The 12334-nt window shown below is 51.7% G+C and overlaps 2 protein-coding genes across 2 annotated transcripts; one reads left to right on the forward strand and one right to left on the reverse strand.

Moving 5' to 3' along the window:
* Positions 1 to 4920: 4920 nt before the first annotated feature.
* Positions 4921 to 8620, forward strand: AP1S1 (adaptor related protein complex 1 subunit sigma 1). Its single transcript, XM_016198974.2, has 4 exons — positions 4921 to 5114; positions 5726 to 5834; positions 6465 to 6602; positions 7857 to 8620. The coding sequence occupies exons 1-4, from the start codon at positions 4936 to 4938 to the stop codon at positions 7902 to 7904; spliced, it is 474 nt and encodes a 157-aa protein (XP_016054460.2). The 5' UTR covers positions 4921 to 4935; the 3' UTR covers positions 7905 to 8620.
* A 1373-nt stretch (positions 8621 to 9993) lies between these two features.
* VGF (VGF nerve growth factor inducible) lies at positions 9994 to 11853 on the reverse strand. Its single transcript, XM_087815094.1, has one exon. It carries the CDS (start codon positions 11839 to 11841, stop codon positions 9994 to 9996), a length of 1848 nt encoding a protein of 615 aa, XP_087671220.1. The 5' UTR covers positions 11842 to 11853.
* Between the last annotated feature and the right edge of the window lie 481 nt (positions 11854 to 12334).

A 12334-nucleotide genomic window follows, 5' to 3' on the forward strand; every position in this document is an offset into this window, starting at 1 on the left:
GCTAGTACTGGAAGTCCTAGCCAGAGTAATCAGATAAGAAGAAATAAAAGACATCCAAATTGAAAGAGAGAAGTAAAACTGTCATTATTTGCAGATAACATGATACGGTACATAGAAAACCCTAAAGATTCCACCAAAAAAACTACTAGTACTGATAAATGAATTCAGTAAAGTAGCAGAATACAAAATATCCAGAAATCAGTTGCATTTTTATACACCAATAATGAACTCTCAGAAAGAGAAACTAAGGAAACAATCCCATATACAATTGCATAAAAAAACACACCTAAGAACCCTAGCTGGTTTGGCTCAGGGGCTAAAGCACTGGCCTGTGGACTGAAGGGTCCCAGGTTTGATTCCAGCCAAGGGCACATACCTTGGTTGCAGACTCAATCCCTGCCCTAGGTCGGGGCATGTGAGGAGGGCAACCAATCTATGTGTCTCTCTCACATCTGTATTTCTCTCTCTCTCTCTCTCTGAATAGCAATGGAAAAAATATCCTCAAGTGAGGATTAAAAAACAAAAAAGCACACACCTAGGAATAAATTTGACTGCAGATATAAAAGATCTGTACTCAAAAAGTTGTAAGACACTGAAGAAACAAGTAGAAGAAGATACAAATAAGTAGAAGCATACACCATGTTCATGAATAGGTAGAATTAACATCATTAAAATGTCCACACTACCCAAAGCAACCTATAGATTCAAAGCAATTCCTATCAAGATACAAAAATACCAATGGCATGTTTCACAGAACTAGAACAAATATTCCAAAAATTTATATGGAACCATAAAATACCCTGAACAGCCATAGTAATCTTGAGAAAGGAGAACAAAGTTGGAGCAATCATGTCACCTGATATAAGGCCTTGGTAATTAAAACAGCATGGTACTGGCATAAAAACAGACACATAGATCAATGGAACAGAATAGAGAGCCCAGAAATAAACTCATGCCTTTATGGTCAATTAATATTTGACAAAGGAGGCAGAAACATCCAGTGGGGTAAAGACAGTCTATTCAATAAAATCGTGTTGGAAAATTGGACAGATACATACAAAAAAATGAAACTAGACCATCTTCTTACACTATACACAAGAATAAACTCAAAATGGATTAAAAACTTGAAACCATAAAAATCCTAGAAAAAACATAGGCAGTAAAATCTCAGACATTTCCCTTACCAATATTTTTTCTGATATATCTCCTTGGGCTAGGGACTACATCAAACAAATGGGACTACATCAAACTAAAAAGTTTTTGCACAGCAAAGGAAACCATCAACAACAACAAAAGGCAACCCACTGAATGGAAGAACATATTTGCTGATGATACATCTGATAAGGGGTTAATATCCAAAATTTATTAAAGAACTTATAAAACTCAACACCAAAAAAAACAAACAATCCAATTAATAACTAGGCAAAGGATCTGAATGGACACTTCTCCAAAGACGACATATAGATGACCAATAAACATATGAAAAGATGTTCAGTGTCACTAATCATCAAAGAAATGCAAATTAAAACCACAATAAGATATCACCTCATACCTGTCAGAATGACTATCATCAATAAATCAATAAACAGCAAGTGTTGGTGAGGATGTGGAGAAAAGGGAACCCTTGTGCACTGTTAGTGGAAATGCAGATTGGTGCTACCACTGTGGAAAGCAGTATGGAGTTTCCTCAAAAAATTAAAAATGGAACCGCCTTATGACCCAGTGATTCCATGTCTGGGAATATATATGAAGAAACCCAAAACACTAATCTGAAAGAATATATGCACACCTATGTTATTTACAATAGCCAAGATTTGGAAGCAGCCCAAGTGTCCATCAGTAGGTGAGTGGATAAAAAAAGATGTGGTACATTTTATCCAATGGAATACTACTCAGCAGTAAAAAATAAGGAAATCTTACCCTTTAAGACAGCATGGAGAAAGACAAGTACCATATAATTTCACTCATATGTGGAATCTAATGAACAAAATAAACTAACAGACAAAATAGAAACACACTCATAGATAAAAAACAGACTGACAACTGTCAGAGGGGTGCGGGGCTGGGTGAAAAAGGTGAAGGGATTAAGTGAAAAAAAAAAAAAAAACCCACAACAACTCATAGTCACAGACAACAGTATGGTTATTACCAGAGGGACAGGGGGTGGATGGAGGTAGAAGAGGGTATAGGGGCATAAATGGTGATGGAAGGAGACTTGACTTGGTGTGGTGAATACAGACTACAACATACAGATGACGCATTATAGAGCTGTACACCTGAAACCTATATAATTTTATTAACCAATGTCACCCCAATAAATTCAATAAAAAGAGGGTGTTGCATCTACCAGGTTTTCAGTAGATATCTATTTTGAACTCTATACTTTTTCCTCATGTCTGCCCCACCACCCATTGTATTCCAGTCTTCCTCGTCATTCCTCCTTCCCTACATCCAATTCCTACCCTGCTCCCTCTCGATTGCCCACGACCCTCCATTAGTACTCCCTACAAATCACAAACTCCAATGCTCCTCCCATTCACCCCGCACCCCTTTTCCCGCCCTTTTCACCCAAGGTTACAAAGCTCGAGGACCTCATTGTCTTTCTCCCTCATCCCCCAAGCAGCCCACAGGACAGCCTGGTTACCATGACGACAGAGCTGCTCAAACCTGAAGTTAAGGACCTGGTTGCCATGGCTTCCGCTCCTCCTCCCCCGTCCCCGCCCGCGCGCCCCGCAGCGTTGGCGCCTGCGCAGTATTCAACGTGAAGGGGCGGGACGGGGCGGGGCTTCAAACCGGAGGGGGAGGAAGAGAAGAAAGAATAAGAAAGGGAGTGGAGCTGGCACCTACGGTGGCCGGCGAGGGACTTGCCAAGACGGAGGCTGCAGGATGGTAGGCTGTGCGAAGAGGAAGGGGAGGAGGACCGAGGGACGTGGGCTGTACCTGTGAGGGTCCTTGGAGGCCGCCCTCTGTGGGAGCCACTTTTCCTTCCTCGGGTCCTCAGAGGACCTCACTTTCCTGGGCGAGTGGGCGAGCCGGCCTCGGAAGAGCAGCTGGGAATGGCTTTACATAGGAGGCGCGGGGAAAGGGCGCATTCGTGGGGCGAGAGAGAGCTGATTTAGGGGGCGGCGGGACCGTCTCAAGCCAAGGGGAGCGCGCTGGTCGCGATCCAAGGGGTCCCGACCACTGCCGCAGGGAAGTTGCCCGAGAAGTAGGGGCACGAGGGCCTGTAGGCGGAGCGAGGCAGCCGGGGGCACGGGTCACACGGCGGCCCCGGGGTTAGGGCTGTATGGGAGGCGATAGTTTCCGGGTCCGAGGAGTGGACGTCCTGCCTCTGTTTATCGCCCGGCTCGCCTAGAGGCTGGGTGAGGTGGGTAAAGCAAGTGGGCTCGAGGTCTTGCTCTTGGGGACCTAGGCTTTGGAACCCCGGCTCCGGTGCTCTTCGCTCTCCGCCCCCCACCCCATTCTCTTTCCGGAACCCAGGCCTTCCGTCTTCCTGCTGGTCCCTCCACCCCCTTCTTAGACGTGCACGGCTCCCTTGCGCCCCTCTGTTGCCTTCCCCTCATGCCAACGGCGCTTCCCCTTCCTCACCACCAAAAAACCCTTTTAATTATGATCTTTAGCCTACTAACCAGTATTAAACTAGTACTGTTCTACACACCCAGGGATTCCAGCCCTGGTAATGTCCGTGGAGAGGAGAGCTGCAGGGAGAAGGCGGTAACTCCAGGATGTGGCCTGGACCCCTTGGAACTGGGTAGCTGGGGCGCACCGGTGTATCGAGGGCTCTACATTCCTCCCCACTCTACCCAGCTTGAGCCTGTTCCATAAACATTCCCTTGGAGAGCCACCCTGGATAGCAGTGTCCTAACTGAAAGGGAAATTGGTCAGTTTGGGAAGGAGTGGGCATGTAGCAGGAGGTACCATGAAAGGAAGAAGAGGGGAGCCCTGGCTGGGTGGCCCCAGATGGTTGGAGCATTGTCCCTCTACACCAAAAGGTTGCAGATTGGATTCCTGGTCAGGGCATATGGCTAGGTTGTGAGTTCGATCCCTGGTCGGGGTGCATATGGGAGACAACCGGTTGATGTTTCTTTCACATCAATATTTCTCTCTCTCCCCCTTCCTCTCTAAAATCAATAAAAAAGCATATCCTAGGGTAAGGATTAAAAAGAGAGAGAGAAGAATATCAATGCCCAAATGCCTGAATGGCTGAGGAGAGAGAAGAGAGGAATTTGGGGGAGGGGGGATCCCAATGCCATATGCAACATGAAGGATAGCCCTGGGCATAGACTGGCATGGGAGGGCAGTGTGTTAGGGACATCTTTAAAGGTGAATGGCTAGGATGGGCTGGGGAATTGAGGTAGCTTCTCCAGGGACAAAATACCTGATTTCATGTGGTGGCGGATAGAAGGTATATGGAAGAAAGCTGACATCAGCTCTGGGCTGATTGCCACTGTGCTAGACATTTTACTTAACATGTAGGAAATGGTTAGGAAACAGGAAGTCAGGGAAAAATAATAGTTATACCTAATGTGTTATAGTGTTTACCATGTGCTAGGCACTGTTGCATGTATTAACTCATTTAATCCCTCCTAACAACTCTGTAAGGTAGGTAGTTTATTATACCTGTTTTACAGACCAGGAAGCTGAAGCCCAGAGACATGAAATAATTGTCCAAAGCAAATTACTCAACTAGTAAAGCCAGGATTTGAACCCAAATGACAGACAGACTTAGAAGCTCTGATACTCCCCAGAAGGAAAGGCACCAGCTGGTGGGAACAAGGGCTGATTATTTGAAGAAAGTAGAAACTGTGAGTGGAGAAGAGTTAGATGAGATGAGTTTGGGGCTATGTGTTTGTGGAGAAAAGAAACTCAGAGAACCAAATCTCTAAACCTCAGCTCTGCCTTTCCTTCTCCTGCCCCTACACCCCCTTCCCCCAGATGCGATTCATGCTGCTATTCAGCCGGCAGGGAAAGCTGAGGCTGCAAAAATGGTACCTGGCCACGTCAGACAAGGAGAGAAAGAAGATGGTTCGGGAGCTCATGCAGGTGGTTCTGGCTCGCAAGCCCAAGATGTGCAGCTTCCTGGAGTGGAGGGACCTCAAAGTTGTCTATAAGAGGTGACCCCACCTACTTTCAGATCTGCCTGGATCCTGCTTGATTGGGGCCTGGCCATGGGTTTAAATGACTGAGTAATAAGCAGTCCCTAGGTCAGGGAGAACTGGGAACTAAGACATCTCGAGAGCAATGATGAACTCCAGCTTTCTTTCCTTTCCATGTTCACCTTAAAGAAATTCTTGTTCTCCGCTTAGTTTTGCTCTAGTCTCACACCTATTTAACTTCTGTCCCAAAGGCCCTATCTTGTCCATTACACATATCCCTTGCTGTCTCATTCAACAGTCATGAATCCTGTGCCACTTTTCCCAATACACACACACACGCCATTTCCAGTTCCTTCTCTGAGGCGGGGAAATTGGCTCAGGTTTTTGCTGAGTCAAACTGAGCAGGTCAGAGAGCAGGAGGAAAGAGTTTGGTTTTTGCCTGTTTGTGAGAGGTACTAAGGCTGAGCAAGGTACTATTTTTATACCCTGGGGCCACCCCACTTTGTCCAGTAGCCACACAGACCTGGGCCTGGAAAGAAGAGAAATGAGAGGTTTGAGCCCAGACTGTCTGGGTACTGAAGCAGGTCCAATAGCCCTTTCAGCTATCTCTCATGTGCCCCTGTCCTCAGATATGCCAGCCTCTATTTCTGCTGCGCCATTGAGGGCCAAGACAATGAGCTCATCACACTGGAACTGATCCACAGATATGTGGAGCTTCTGGACAAATACTTTGGCAGTGTAAGTCTCCCCACCCTCCCCTGTTTCCATACTCAGCAATCCCCTCTTTCCTCCAAACTCTGGGGCCCTTCTACTCTCTGCCCTGGGATACTTGGGAGAGGTGAAGTTGGAGCACTGAGAACGGTAATTAATCTCCCTCTTTAACCCTTAAACACATTAGCCATGCCCCTTAATCAGTCTGGGGGAGTGGGGTGGAGACCAGAACCTTCCACTTAATCGGTCCATCTGGAGCTTAGCTCAGACTTATCACAAAAGGACAGAGGCGATATTCAGATTATATCAGTAGTTCCCAATCTTGACCCCCCCCCCTTCCCTGTCCCATAGGACCTAAGGAAGGAGGCAAGCCCAGCCGCTAGTGAGAACAGTGTTGCGGATCTGGGGGGAGGCAATAAGAGCCATAGTAAAGAGCAACTAATTTATGATCACAGAGAAAGAGGCAAGAGAAGGAGAGGGAAAACTTGAACCAAGTACTAAAGCCTAGGAGTTAGGAGGACATAAACCTGGGACAAGAACCCAAGGTGGGAGGAGTAGTCAAGAAGGAGACGGAGAGACATATTCAGAAAAGAGGTGGGGCATGTGGGGTGGGAATGGACTTCATTACTCAACTCTCCCTTTTCCCCCTCCTCTCAGGTATGCGAGCTGGACATCATCTTTAATTTTGAGAAGGCCTACTTCATCTTGGATGAGTTTTTGATGGGGGGTGATGTCCAGGACACCTCCAAGAAGAGTGTGCTAAAGGCTATTGAGCAGGCTGACCTGCTACAGGAGGTATGGGCCCGAGACAGTGAGGAGGAAGAAGAGTATCACTGTAGAGGGGCCCTCCCTCCCCCAGACACCCTGCCTGCCTGCCACAGCTGCCCCCTTTCCACTTCCTGCCGCCGCCAAGGGGCATCTCTATGCCCAGTTGGCCAAGTTGCCCTCAAGCCCTGGTTGCTTGGGGTGGGACGGGGTGGCAGACAGCCCACCTGTGCCAGGTCTTCTCTCCTTGAAAGACCCATGGTGTCTCACCTCAGCCGAATCTCCTTTGTCCCATGCTTCTCTTGGCATTTAAAGGTTACTTAGAGAATTGGAGATGGAGCACATGGTAGATAATTCTTTTCTTCCCTGGTGTCTCCCCCTCCCCACCTTTTTTTACACACACATGCTCAAAATGAACCTCTGTTTCTCAGAAGCAAAAGGCTGTAGGGATTTGGGGGTTGAAGTAGAGAGCACGTAGCTGTTGTTTCACCCTGCTATCTGGCGCCCCTGCCCTCACCCCATTACTGTTTGCCCCCTCTCTGCTGTGCCACTGCTGAGTCTTGGTGCAGGAAGATGAGTCACCAGAATCTGCAGTGACAAGCAAGCTGGCCTGAGCTGGCTCTGAGGAGGGGGTGAGATAGGGGGCTCATCTCTGCAATAGGAGAAAGAGCAGAACTGGACTTGCTACCTCACTGGTACAGATTCTCTTACACACACACACACATACACACACACCCTAGCACACACATGCCCTGGTACACACACACACACCCTTGTTACTAGTGCTCTGTTCAGACCCTAATGACTCATCCCTCTGCAGTCTGGTTCACCTTACCTCAGAGCCCTAATGACAACTTCTCACTCTCCCCCACCCCTGAAAAAAGGACCCAACCATCTGCCACCACCCTCAGCCCTCAGAAAATGTTTCCCATCCCCCAGTCTCACCTTCACTCCCTTTCCCCTCAGATACTAAGGCCGGGCCCCCTGTTCACCAATATGGCTTTGGGTTCTCTGGGTAGTAGCGTACTCAACCTAGACCCCCCCCCCCCTTACCACAGTTGGCTCTGGGAGGTGGTTCTAGGAGGCTGGGGAACTCCTCTGAAGGGTTCCAGCTGTTCTACCTTGAGCTCACATTGTCTTCTCTCTCCTCTCCCTATTTCTCTGCGTGCTTCCCCCACTCTGCCTCTGTCCTTGTGATGCTGTTGTCTTGCCCACCCACCTCCCTCGTTCCCTGTCTGCCTCTCCTGGTGTCTCTTTGTCACCCTCTGTTTGTCTCTGCCTTAGGAGGATGAGTCGCCGCGCAGTGTGTTGGAGGAGATGGGTCTGGCATAGCCCCCGCCCAGGCCGCATGGAGATGTGGGAAGCTGGTGGAGAGACAGGGCACAAGTTGCCCTTTTCTGGGTGGGACTCAGCTGTCCCTCCTCTGCTGTCTCACCTTTTGGAGTGAGCTGTAAGCTCAGGACCCTCAAACAGTCTCTCCCTGCACCCCCTACCTCCTGTTTCCCCTTTTCCTACTGAAGGTTTTTGGAGCTAGGAGGCAGGAAAATACCACCAAGACCCAAGATGGGTGCTATTTGGCTTTCATTTCCTGCCTTTGAAGAACTATTACTCCAAACTTCCTTCCCTCCCTTATAACTGTAAATATATAAATATGCCAGGTTAAAGGGAAAAGGTTTTCAGGGCTCTTCTCCCTGCCCCATAACCTACCTCTACCCCCCTAACCCCTACAGCCTACCAGGGCAGCTTCTCTGCCTGGGAAGGGGGCATCTGTGTAGTGACTGGGTCATCCTTTCCCTTCATCTGCACCCTCCCTTCTTGGCTGGAGAAGGGCCTCCGTCCAGTGCTGAGGGAGGAACAACAGTTAATTTTTTTCTAACCTTGCCACTTTGAGAGAGGGAGGGTTGGGGGAAGGGCAGACTTCATAGGAGACTGGGCCCTGACCTTCCTTCACTGCAGATTCTGGGTGAGGCAGGAGTTAAGGGGGTGGGGCAGGGAAGTGTCTGACTTTATTTCCTTTCCTCTGAAATAAAAGGAAAAGCATTTCTGGACTTTGCCTGCCTGAGGCTCTGCGAAAGAAAACTGGGCTGCTGGGATCAGTTGGGAGGTGAAGGGAACACTGCATTTGACTCTTCCCCAGAATTGGGGTTGCCAGATTAGGGTGAAAAAATTTTAAAAAAAAATTAAAAAAAAAAAATTAAAAAAAAAAAGTTCAATTTGTATGGTAATGAATAATTTTTAAGGTTAAGTATCGTATGCAAATATATTCATTGTTTATCTCAAATGCAAATTTAACTGTCCTAGATTTTATCTGACGCCCCCTACCCAAAACAGATTTGCTAGCTCAATGCCCTGTCAGACCAGCTAGCTCCCTGAGCTGTCTTCAGCCAGGGAGGAGAAACTTCTGGGGACCTGGTTTCACTCCTCTGAGGTTTCTTTGTGGAAGATTTCATTTGCCTGGTTTAGTTTTATTTGGGAAGGAGACTCAGGAGTTCAAGGGTATATTCCACTCCCTATGCTTAGAAACGGGTTGAGAAATAGCTAAAACCAGAATTTTTTGTGGCTGCCAACGGTCCCCTCTCCCCATATTTCTTGTGAAGTATGTAAGGCCAGGAAATTTAGGGAGCAGTTAAGGGAAGTGCATCAATGAGGTGGAACAGGGGCTGTAGGGAGCCACCAGCACTGCCTATGTTGCCCCTCAGGGTCACCGAAATAAGAGCCTCCTAGGTAGCCCAGAGCTGTGACTCCTTATCTACTTTGCATCTCTGCCAGGCCCTGGGAACCCATGACTTTAAGCACCATTTAGGGTTTCCAAATGGACGTGAGCCTGTTTTACCCCAAATATGGTTTAAAGTGGTTGGCGCCACTCAACCCTCACTTTTGAGCAGGAGGAGATGGGTGCTGTGGCTGGCGTTTCCCTCACCGCCCCTTGGGAAGGACCGCACAGGGCCCAAGGGGACGGGTGAATAACCGAGAACAAAGTCCTAATAAAATAGTCACCTTTATTTCTTAGCAAAACTATTTCCTCCGTGAGGGTATTTACAAGAGAGAAGGGAAGGAAGGGGTAAATTCACAGCGATCTGGGGAGGCTTGTGGGAGGCCCAAAGGGCGGGAGACAAACACAAATGGAACTGGGAGACTAGGTGGGGACAGCGCCCTGCGAGGGGAGGGAACTCGCACAAACCACCCGCCCGCCTGGGCTGGCCCTGGGACACCCATGAGTGAGTTTGGGGAGTTCGGGCTTTGGACCCAAAAGAAGTCTGACAGGTCCCCCGCACAGCCCGGAGGTGGGGCAGCCCGCTGACGGGGCGGGGCGGGGACCGAGGGCAGGGCCGGGACGCATGCAAATACTCAGAAGGGACTGGAGCGACACGGAGGGGGGGGTGACCGCGCTCGCTGAGGTGGCGCTCAGGGGCGGGGCCGGTCACGGGCGTCGGAGCAGCACGTGCTCGATGTAATTCTCCAGCTCCTCCTGCTCCTGCAGCCGGCGCTCCTCCGCCTCCGCCTCCTCTTGCGTGCGCCTGGCCTGGGCCTCCGCACCCGGGTAGTGGCGCGAAGGCGGCAGGGCGTGGTGGTAGTGGCGGCGGCGCGAAGCAGCGGGGAGCTGCAGCGTTCGCGGCCGGATGTAGTTGGGAAAAGGGTGGTAGGGCCCGGGGGGAAATACCTCGTCCTCCCGATCCCAGGGCGGGAGCACCTCGTTCCAATCCGAAAGCTCCTCTCGAGCTGGGGCGGGGGCGGGGGCGGGGGGCGGGGGCTGCGGGGAGCGGACGTGGGTGGGGGCTGGGGCAGCCCGTGGGGGAGGCACTGGCTCGGGAGGGGCGTTCTTCTTCCGCTTCCGCTTCTCCTCAACCTCCTCGATGATGCTGACCACGTCATCCGCAGGCAAGTGGAGTTTGGTGGACAGCTCAATGAGGCTATCTATCGTCTGTGGGTCCATCTCTTCGTCGTCGTCGTCCTCCTCCTCCCCGCCCTCTGCCCCCTCAGCGTCCTTCCGACGGTGGCCAGGAGTCTCCTCCTGGGAGCGCTTGTCCTCGGCTCCGGCTTCCCCGTCCTCCTCCTCAGCGAACAGTAACGCGTTCTGCCGCGCCCTCTCCGCCTCCTCCGCCTCCGCCTCCGCCTCCGCCGCCTCCTCGTCTTCCCCCACCCTCTCCTCACCGCCGCGTCTCTCCTGCTCTGCCTCCTCCTCCCTCTCGCTCTCTCGCTCCTTCTCTGGCAGCAGCCCCCGACCCCCCAGGCCGTGCAGCCGGGCCCCACCCTGCAGCAAATACTGGAGTAGCAGGTCCGAAGCAAGGTCCGCCAGCCGCTCTTCTTGTGCCGCGGCCTGCCGGGTGGCCTCCGCCTGTCGCCGTCCTGCCTCTACCTGAGCCAGCCCTTGCTGTAGAAGGCGCTCCCCCGCCTCGGAGCCGCTCAGGAGTGAGCTCTCCGGCCGGCGCGCCTTGGGAAAGGGGGCACCCAGGCCTTGGTACGCCTTGGACAGGGGTGCCAATGCCTCGCCTAGGTGTGTTTTGGGGGAGGGCACTTTTTCCCCGAACTGGTGGGCTTCGGGAAGGGGGCGGCTCTCGGGCATGTGAGCCTGGAATTGCTGGGGAGCCGGGAGTGGCAGGGGTGCGCGCTCCGGGACACGCGCCTGGAACTCTCCCCAGGAAGCGCGCCACACGCGTTCCGGCCCGGGGCTCTCCAGGTTGACTCGGGTCAGTGTGTGCGTGCGAGTTTCCGTCTCTGCTGCCGCGGTCTCCTGTTGGCGCTTGGCGCTGCTCGGACTGAAATCTCTCAGTTCCTGGAGCAGGGCAGCTAGCGCCTCAAGTTCCTCGGAGGGGTCGCCCGCCTCGGGACCATTCTCCTGAGTCTGAGGGCGAGATGGGGCCACGGGCGCTTGGGTGTCTGGCGCTGGGAGGCTGTGGGTCTGGCTTCGCACGGTCTCGGTTAATAGAGCTTCTGCTGCTTCTTCCGATGGCTCCCGTTGGGAGCCGCCTGGCGCCGGGGGAGAGGCCCGGCGGTCGAGTGCTTGTAGCAGCACCTCGGCCAGCGCCCGGGGATCCACACCCTGGAAAAGCTCTCCCTCGTCCTGCGGCTCTGAATTTCGAGCGGCTCGGACCTCTGGGGCGCGACCATCCTTCAGCCCTGGCACTGCGTCCCCAGCTACCGACTCTTTATGCTCAGAGCTGAGGGGAGGTGACTGCGCCTCAGGGCGCCCGGGGGGCGCTCCTCCCAGCCCCTTAATCAGCAGAAGGAAGCAGAATAGGGCAGAAGCCGGCAACCTGAGCGATTTCATGACCAGGGGACTGTTGGAGACTGAAAAACAGAAGGGGGAAAAGAAAGAAAGGATTTCTGTAAGGATTTTCCGCTGTTTCTATATTCCCTTCCCCCATCTTTAATCAGGAAATCAGGGTTTCCCCAAACCTTACCCAAGAGAGGGACGTTTAGGTGCAAAGGAGGATGTTGTGTGAATCTTTGGAGTCGTATAAGTGGGAAAATGCCCGCAACCCTCACACCCACGGTGCCTCCTCGCCCCCGTCTCTGAGCCATCTCATTGCCAGCGCCCACGTACTAAGCAGCGAGGATAAGGGGAAAATCTCAGCTCCCTCCCCACAGGACAATCTGGATGGTGCGTGGGCGACTTCAGCAGCAAAAAAAAAAAAAAAAAGCGGCGACTCCCCCATTTACCAGGGACCCTTGTGGGGGGGGCTCCTCGATATGTTTTCAACACCCTCATCCGGAAAGAGAGAGAACCCTCCCTCACGCCCACCTCTGCCAGGGTTTGAGGG

Source organism: Miniopterus natalensis, chromosome 3 (assembly GCF_054644295.1).
Source record: "Miniopterus natalensis isolate mMinNat1 chromosome 3, mMinNat1.hap1, whole genome shotgun sequence".
NCBI lineage: Eukaryota > Metazoa > Chordata > Mammalia > Chiroptera > Miniopteridae > Miniopterus > Miniopterus natalensis.

Excerpts from the sequence above, each read along its gene's own strand:
- AP1S1 (XM_016198974.2), top strand. The coding sequence starts at position 4,936 with ATGCGATTCATGCTGCTATTCAGCCGGCAGGGAAAGCTGAGGCTGCAA. Across the intron at positions 5,115-5,725 it reads CTCAAAGTTGTCTATAAGAG|ATATGCCAGCCTCTATTTCT; the intron begins GTGACCCCACCT and ends CCCTGTCCTCAG. Across the intron at positions 5,835-6,464 it reads TGGACAAATACTTTGGCAGT|GTATGCGAGCTGGACATCAT; the intron begins GTAAGTCTCCCC and ends CCCTCCTCTCAG.
- VGF (XM_087815094.1), bottom strand. The coding sequence starts at position 11,841 with ATGAAATCGCTCAGGTTGCCGGCTTCTGCCCTATTCTGCTTCCTTCTG.